At 41.6% G+C, this 8,207-nt stretch overlaps 1 protein-coding gene across 1 annotated transcript; it reads left to right on the top strand.

Moving 5' to 3' along the window:
- The first annotated feature begins 3,271 nt into the window (after positions 1-3,271).
- Positions 3,272-5,773, top strand: LOC120933297. The gene is made up of 2 exons (XM_040346431.1): positions 3,272-4,528; positions 4,574-5,773. The coding sequence occupies exons 1-2, from the start codon at positions 3,902-3,904 to the stop codon at positions 5,387-5,389; spliced, it is 1,443 nt and encodes a 480-aa protein (XP_040202365.1). The 5' UTR covers positions 3,272-3,901; the 3' UTR covers positions 5,390-5,773.
- The last annotated feature ends 2,434 nt before the right edge of the window (positions 5,774-8,207 follow it).

Below are 8,207 nucleotides of genomic sequence, written 5' to 3'. Positions count from 1 at the left end.
CCTGTCCCACATTCGTAGAGTATCCCGTGTTATGTCGTGTAGTTTGTGATCAAGTGCTCTATAGTGTGCGGGGATCCAAATAATATTATTCAAGTGTTTACTTGTTTGTGCTTGTTCAATTTGCACCCATCTTTTGTCTGTCCTGCCCCGCGCCCATTCTACAGCTCGAGACAGAACCGCCGCCTTGTGATAGCTTTTGATATCCGGGACTGCCAGACCGCCGAGTAGCTTTCCCTGTTTAAGGATAGAGAGGGATATTCTGTGCTTTTTATTTTTCCAGACGTAATTTAATAAAAGGGAGTTAAGGATTCTCAAAAATTGCTGAGGAAGAGCGATTGGGATTAATAAAAATTTGTATAGTATTTTTGGGTGGTGAAAACCTGAAAGATACTGATGGTGTGAAGGGTGATCTATAGCTGGTATAAGTGCACCTGGCACCAGATATTGCACCAATATTGTGTATGGGTCCCAATCAATCAATGGGATGTGTGCTTACCACAAAAAAAGCAAACCTTCAGATCAAACTGGTACTGTAAGGGTTAACACTCGAGCAGGGTCATATGTGGAGACAAAAAAACAGCATAATCATGGTATAATATCGTCTACACAACAGCCCATTTGCCAGGTTTAAATGACAAGTCCCCAGTGTGTGCCCGTACAGTGACTGTGAATGATAAAAGCCAATACAAACGAGTTCACCGCTTCTCACTGGCGTCCTCCCGTCCACAGGGGCCGCGCTGGTGCTGCGGATGCGATGGTAAGCTGTGTCCTGGATACGATTGGATGGCCGTGGAACGCACGTAGACTTCCTGTGTAGCGCTGTGTAGCCACGCCCTGACGCGTTTCGTCACTTCCGACTTCAACTGAGGGCGTGGCTACATGGCGCCGTCAATATCCCTTTATACCCATGTAGCTGTCGGCTATTGGATAAGTCATCCCTGCCTGTTGGATCTGATTGGTGCTACTTGATCCGGATATCAGGGAGGACATCAGCCGAGCTACTAATGGGTTCAAAAGAGTATATATCGAGGGAGTCTAAAATTATAAACTTTAATATGATCAATGTAATCAAGTATAACCGTATAGGGTAAAAAAGGATCGATAACCTCAGTATTAAAAAACGTACCATTCACTATTTTAGTTTTAATAAAGCAATATAGAAAAAATAGTACTATGGGTTATTTCTTTTTTTCTAAAAACGAGCAAAATTGAAAAAAGTCAGCAAAGAAACTGACACAGAGCGAGTACTGGGTAATAAAAACAAATTGCTAAATGGTTAATCAAGCAATTCAATGTAAAACTGGGGTTGTTAATTCCTATATTATGGAACAACGAGGCAAGGCACATAGGGTTGGCGATATCCAATCACTAAAAGTGGGCGTGTCTACCAGCCCAAATTTTACATCACGGGAATAGCACTGGTAGATAGCATAGAGCCCACCAGCGATATCTTCACAGGTGGACAGTACCTGCAAATGCTAGCGCAAGCAGGTCATAGGGCAACAAATCAGCGCTTATAGTAACATTTGATGACACACGGGAATGTGCATCAAGGATTGGAAACATACTTAAGTGTACATGTACCATCTTGAATTGCTGTTCCCAGATTAATCATATCTATAAAAACAGCGATTATTTTTTCCTCATATCTTCAAGAACATAGATTTTCAGAGAGGATAGCTTCAAATGTATATTCAAGATGATTGCATAATGACCCAGTTAGTCTTATCAGGCGTGTATGGGTCATATATTTGTGTATAAGAATAAAGAGACATGTACACATGTATGTCTCTGTAGATGAGAACTTAGAGAGGATGAATATAAATAAATCGATAAATATGTATATAGGTATGGACCTATAGTCCACATAAATATATAAGAAAAATATATGTATATAAAAAAATTCCATAGTCAATATAAAGAAGTTGAGCTTATTTTTAAAAATCACTGGCACATTCTGTTTCTCGACAAAACACTAAACACAGTACTACCAAGCAAACCTGGTTTCATATACAGGAAAGCTGTAAGCTTTGGAGATAAAATAGTAAAAAAGATCCTTGATCCTCCAAAAAAAAAAACAACTTTTTGGGACAAAGACGGCTTTTTTCCTTGCAAAAAATGCCTCCCATGCAGAGAAGCTGCCAGACCAAAGAACCATATTGATACATTTACCTCCACGTCTAATAATATCCAGTTTCCAATAAAATCTTTTATCACATGTAATACTACCTATGTCGTCTACATGCTCGAGTGTCCCTGTCACCTGATGTATATTGGAAGGACAAAAAGAAAGCTAAAAATCCGTTTAGCAGAACATATTGCCAATATCAAAATAGGATATAAAGATCACAATGTCTCACTCCATTTTAAGTTACACCACAATCAGAACCCTACCGGCTTGAAATTTTGGGGTGTAGATCACCTCGAACCACCCTGGAGGGGCTGTAATCAAGTCAGGGAGTTATCCAAACGTGAGACGGAATGGATTTATTCAGCAGGGACTCTGGCTCCCAATGGGTTAAACATAGAATTGGACATTAACTGCTTCATTAGTGATCATTGATATTGGCTCCTCCTTTCCCTATTCTTTGACACTATCTTCTATATGATGCATGGTTTATGGACGACCACATAAGCCTCCTCCCTCTCACATCCAGTCCCACTCCCCCTTGCGCAGAGTTATATATAAAAAATATAAAAAATATATAGTGATTTTTTATCCTTTTATCTAGACATATATATATTATATATATATATTTTTTATGCAAGGAAGTTTTATACATATTTTATATGTATTTTATTATATTTATTTGAGTGGCCTTTTAGTAATTTTTTAATTTTTTTATTAATATTTTATTAATATTTTTAATATTTTTAATATTTCTAATATTACTTATGTTCCACCATCTCCTCACCACCCCTTCTCTTATACGTGTATACATATATATATATATATATATATATATATATATATGTGCTGTCACGCAGCTTTTACTGTCTAGCAGTTATTATATGTTATGTTATTATGTTATTTGGTATGATCCTTACCCCCTGCTGTTCTGGCTAGTTTGGTTGCTCCCACCCACCATTTCCTGCTCTAAACCCCATCTTTGCTTAGTTGCTTGAAAAGTCTGCAGAGTGTGGGAGCTGTGTATCTTCATTGGAAATTTACCTATGGAAAAGCCTCTATGTTTATATCCTTGTTATCTTGAAGCATAAAGAAGCATTGGAAAACACCTCTGGAGTCTTTATTCATTGAGTAAGCTGTCTGTTAAAGTCATCATTCAACCTGCTGCATACATCCTTACAGACTGGGTCTACAAGAAGCTTGTCACAGGTACAACCGATGCTGATACAGAACAGTAAATTTCCAGAAGAATCCATCACACAGCTATCTCTGCAGCTTCAGAAACGTGAGTAACCACATGTGTGTTTGAAGAACAAACATCCTAACACAGGATACCATCTGCAGGCTGTGCACTGAGAGTTAGGCCTGTGTGTGACTCCTGCAGCCACCGGAAGCATTACTCTGTGTATGAAGCCAGCCTTCTACTGAATGCTCCATAACTGTTCACTGCCAGGGACTTTTGCCTTTATTGGAGAGCAATAAGTACCTTTTGAACTGCTCAAAGACTGTATCATAGCTTCATCAAGTCCCTAGGATTTATCATTGTCAAGCTGTTTTTGGTTGTGAATCCAATACCTGAATCTACTGAAATAACTGTGTATTCCTGCCTGTATAAAGTGATAGTGAGCTGAGCCATCCAGTCTGAAACAGTTGCAGCACTAGATGTCACAAATATCCAGCTCCTCAGTTCAATCTGCCTAATATCAGAAATCACTACAGAGCTCAGCTCTGGCAGATTTGTAACAAGACACCAAAACTACAGCACTTGTCATTATGTCTGACAGAGATCCCACAGAGTCACCTGCATTTAACCAAGATAAAGCAGACTCCTTACTTCATTCTGCTCGTCCCGCTAGAGGCCCTCATCCATCCTTGAAGGCAAGAGAGGTTTATGAAGAAAGTAAGGAAGAAACATCTAGTAACCTGACTGCATTATGGCATAAGACTTTAAGTTGTATAAAAACCGCTAATGAAACTAGCAACAATCCTGAGCAATTGAACACTGCTCTCTCAAGGGTTAAGAAGGCATTTGAGAATTATAAAAGACTTTCTGAAAAGTTCTATTCCCTATTGTCACATTCCAGCATGGAGGAAGCCGCAGTGGAATTAAAGGACTTTACTTCTACTGACCAGCAGAGGCATAGCACATATCTTGAAGCAAAGGCACAGATAGAAGGTAGATTAGCACAGCTACATGAAACTACTTCCTGTAAATCTGCTTCTTCCAGACACTCAGGAAAATCTTCTAGATCTGCCCGCTCCTATCATAAATCCTCTTCTAAGTCACTGCGGTCCTGCTCTGTAAGATCAACACTGAGTGACCAAATACTCAAAGCTCGCCAGAAGGTCGCAGCAGCCCAGGTTCAAGCCGCCTGCTCTGAAAGAGAAGCAGCCATCAAAGCAGAAGCTAAACGCATTCAAGCAGAAACAGAGGCTCAGCTAGAGGCTCAGCTAGAAATCCTTCAGAAGAGTAAAGAAAAGGAAGTAGCATTGGCGGAATTATCCGTCTTGGAACAAGCCCTATTGGAAGAAGAAGGAGCAGCTTGTCCCAGCTTGGCTGCTTGTCAAGACCCCATTGAAAGGACCCTACAGTTCGTCTTAAGCCAGAACCACGACATCACAGTCCCACCTACAGTTGGAGATTTTTCTCATAATCATCCAGCATGTGGCCCAGAAGGCAACGTGTCACAAAATCAAGCTGGTCAACTAGACACACCTGCTAACAGAGACACTCCGCAACTACCGCATGTCACAAAATCAAGTGAGTCAACCTACGCAGCTCACGTGCCACCGCAACCCTATGCGAATAGAGATTACAAGGGTACAGCAAAAGACTACAGGATGAACTCTATGACCCCTGTGATACAGTTCTCTTTAACTTCAAATGCTCAGAGACCTTCAGACATCAGACCCTTACCTAGATTGAACCCATCTGCAACACCTTTCGCTCCACCAACCAGCCAACTTCAGATACCAACCATGGCTCAAGTCGGCGCACCATCAGTATCCCCGGTGGCTATAAAAACTGAAAGCATCAACGCTACGGAGCTCAGCAAGAGTATGGCTTTACAAGAATTGATCACAACTGGACTGTATAAATTTGATGACCGCCCAGAGAACTACAGGAGTTGGAGATCTACATTTAAGGCGGTAATCAAGAGCTTGCCCGTTGAACCTCAAGTAGAACTCGATTTACTAATAAGGTATTCGGGGCGACAATCTTCAGAACAAGTAAAGAGGCTTAAATCTGTTTACATCTAACTTTAACGCAGGCCTTGATGCTGCCTGGGAACGTCTAGATCAAGACTATGGGAGTCCCGAAGTCATTGAATCTGCCTTATTCCAGAGACTAAACGACTTTCCAAAGATCTCTGTTAAGGACAATCATAAGCTTAGAGAGTTAGGTGACCTCCTTCATGAACTTGAAATTGCTAAGTTAGATCCTAGTTTACCAGGTCTTAGCTATTTAGACACTGCTCAGGGCGTGAATCCTATTGTAGCAAGGTTGCCTAGTTATCTTCAGGGAAAGTGGACTAGTGTAGGATCAAAATATAAGTATGAACATCATGTTTCCTTCCCTCCCTTTTCTTATTTTGCAGAGTTTGTGCGGAAGGTTGCAAAATCCAAGAATGACCCAAGCTTCTTCTATCCAGATACAACCACCACTCCTTTAACCACTTCAAGGGGTATTGCCACCAACAGTAAATTTAAGGATTTGAAGCAATCAAATCAAGTGTCCTATCCATAATGCGCCACATTCTCTCTCCAAATGCCGTGCATTTAAGGACAAGCCTATTGAAGAACGCAAGTCATTTCTCAAAGAGCATAATATCTGTTTCAAGTGTTGTGCATCCTCCGATCATTTAGCAAGAGACTGTAAGATCACCATCAGATGTTCTCTGTGCAACAGTGCCAAACATGTGGACGCTCTTTATTCAGACCTGTTCAAAAGGAAACCTTCACCCGGCAGCAACCCCAAGCCTACATCAGATGATGGCGGGGAGAGAACTGAGCAACACGCCAACCCCGTAACCACAAGGTGTACAGAGGTATGTGGAGAAGGGCTTCATAGCAAGTCTTGTAGCAAGATATGTCTTGTAAGGGTTTTTCCTGAAGGATGCCCACAAAATTCCATAAAAATGTATGCCATACTCGACGATCAGAGCAATCGCTCATTGGCCAGTCCAGAATTCTTTGACCTATTCAACATTCATGAAGAGGCCTGGTCCTATACCTTGCAGACATGTGCAGGAAAGATCAATACTTCTGGAAGAAGAGCCCATGGCTTCATAGTGGCATCAGAATATGAGGACATAGAGTTTCCTCTTCCAACTCTAATCGAATGTGATCAGCTACCGAACAACAGAGAAGAAATCCCCACACCAGAGGCTGCACATCATTACCCCCATTTAAGCCACATTGCTGACTACATTCCACCACTTAACAAGGATGTTAAGATCTTGATTCTACTAGGGAGAGACGTTCCTAGAGTCCATAAAATAAGAGAGTTATGTAACGGTCCAGACGATGCTCCTCAGGCCCAGAAACTTGATCTTGGATGGGTGATAATAGGAGAAGTCTGTTTAGACCAATCTCACAAGCTCTTGGATGTAGCTTCTTACAAAACCAATGTTGCCTATCGGTCGATGAAATGTCCATTGCATTATTATGTGAAGGAAAGACTTGATTTTAAAAACGAAGTTCCATATCAACCACTCCAAGGTATAAACTGCAAGCTCACTTCTCAGAAGGACCTTGGCGATTCAGTGTACCAAACTACTTGCGATGACAACAAGATTGCCCCTTCAGTAGAAGATAAGGAGTTCATCAAGATTATGGATGAAGAGTTCTTCAAGGACAATTCCAACAGTTGGGTAACTCCAGTACCCTTTCGCGTACCAAGGCTTACCCTCCCTAACAATCGAGGACAAGCTTTAACCAGATTTGCTGCACTTAAGAAAACTCTCTGTAACAAACCAGAGATGCAAGAGCACTTTCTAGCATTTATGCAGAAGATTTTAGATAACCTTCACGCTGAACCAGCACCAGACCTGCTGCCTAAATGGGAGAAATGGAGAAACTCCATGAAAGTGCTGAAGGAACTTAATATCCCGCGCTGCTATTCACCTACTTCAACTTCAAGAAGTCTGAGGAAAGAGATTCACGTCTTTTGCGATGCATCTACCGAGGCTATAGCGGCTGTGGCTTATCTTAAGATCATAGATCCCTCCGGGACATCCTATGTCGGTTTTCTACTAGGAAGAGCCAAGTTAGCTCCAAAACCTGCTCACACTATTCCAAGATTAGAATTGTGTGGCGCAACCCTAGCCGTCGAAGTCGCAGAGTTCCTGCAAAATGAAATGGACGCTGAAATTGATCAGGTTAAGTACTACACCGACAGCAAGGTCGTACTTGGCTACATATGCAACAGCGTAAGGAGGTTCTATGTGTACGTGGCTAACAGGGTAGAACGAATAAGAAAAGTCAGTAGACCTGAACAATGGAACTATGTCCCAACTGGTTTGAATCCCGCAGACATTGCAACGAGGTCAGTGCCAGCAGGTGTCCTCACGCAAACCATTTGGTTTTCAGGACCCCGGTTTTTATCGGACCAGTCTTCTACAAACTCAAAAGAAGATATCGATTTCCACCTGGTGGATCCAGATACCGATCCAGAAATCCGCCCTGAAGTGATAACATTGAGTTCCAACATCTGCTCAAGAAGAAACTTGGAAGCAAGACGCTTTAAACGTTTCTCTTCTTGGAAAAGATTGGTGAAGACTATAGCAAGATTGAGACATATTGCCCAGACTTTCCACAAGCCCAATCAGACATCGTCTTGTCATGGATGGCACACTTGCAAGGAGTCACCCAATGCGTTAGAGTATGAGAACGCAGAATTGTTCGTCATACGTCTTGTGCAAGAAGAAGTCTTTGCAGAAGAGATTAAATGCTTGAGAGGCAATAGACCAGTCTCAAAGAGTAGCCCACTACTCAAACTGAACCCAATAATCAACTCAAGATCGTTGACTACAGTATATACAGACCCAGAATTTCTGACTATCTTAACTCCAGCTAC

This window comes from Rana temporaria, chromosome 1 (assembly GCF_905171775.1).
Source record: "Rana temporaria chromosome 1, aRanTem1.1, whole genome shotgun sequence".
In the NCBI taxonomy this organism is placed as follows: Eukaryota; Metazoa; Chordata; class Amphibia; order Anura; family Ranidae; genus Rana; species Rana temporaria.
The sequence above is the reverse complement of the archived record's forward strand: the minus strand, read 5'-3'. Positions and strand labels throughout refer to the sequence as shown.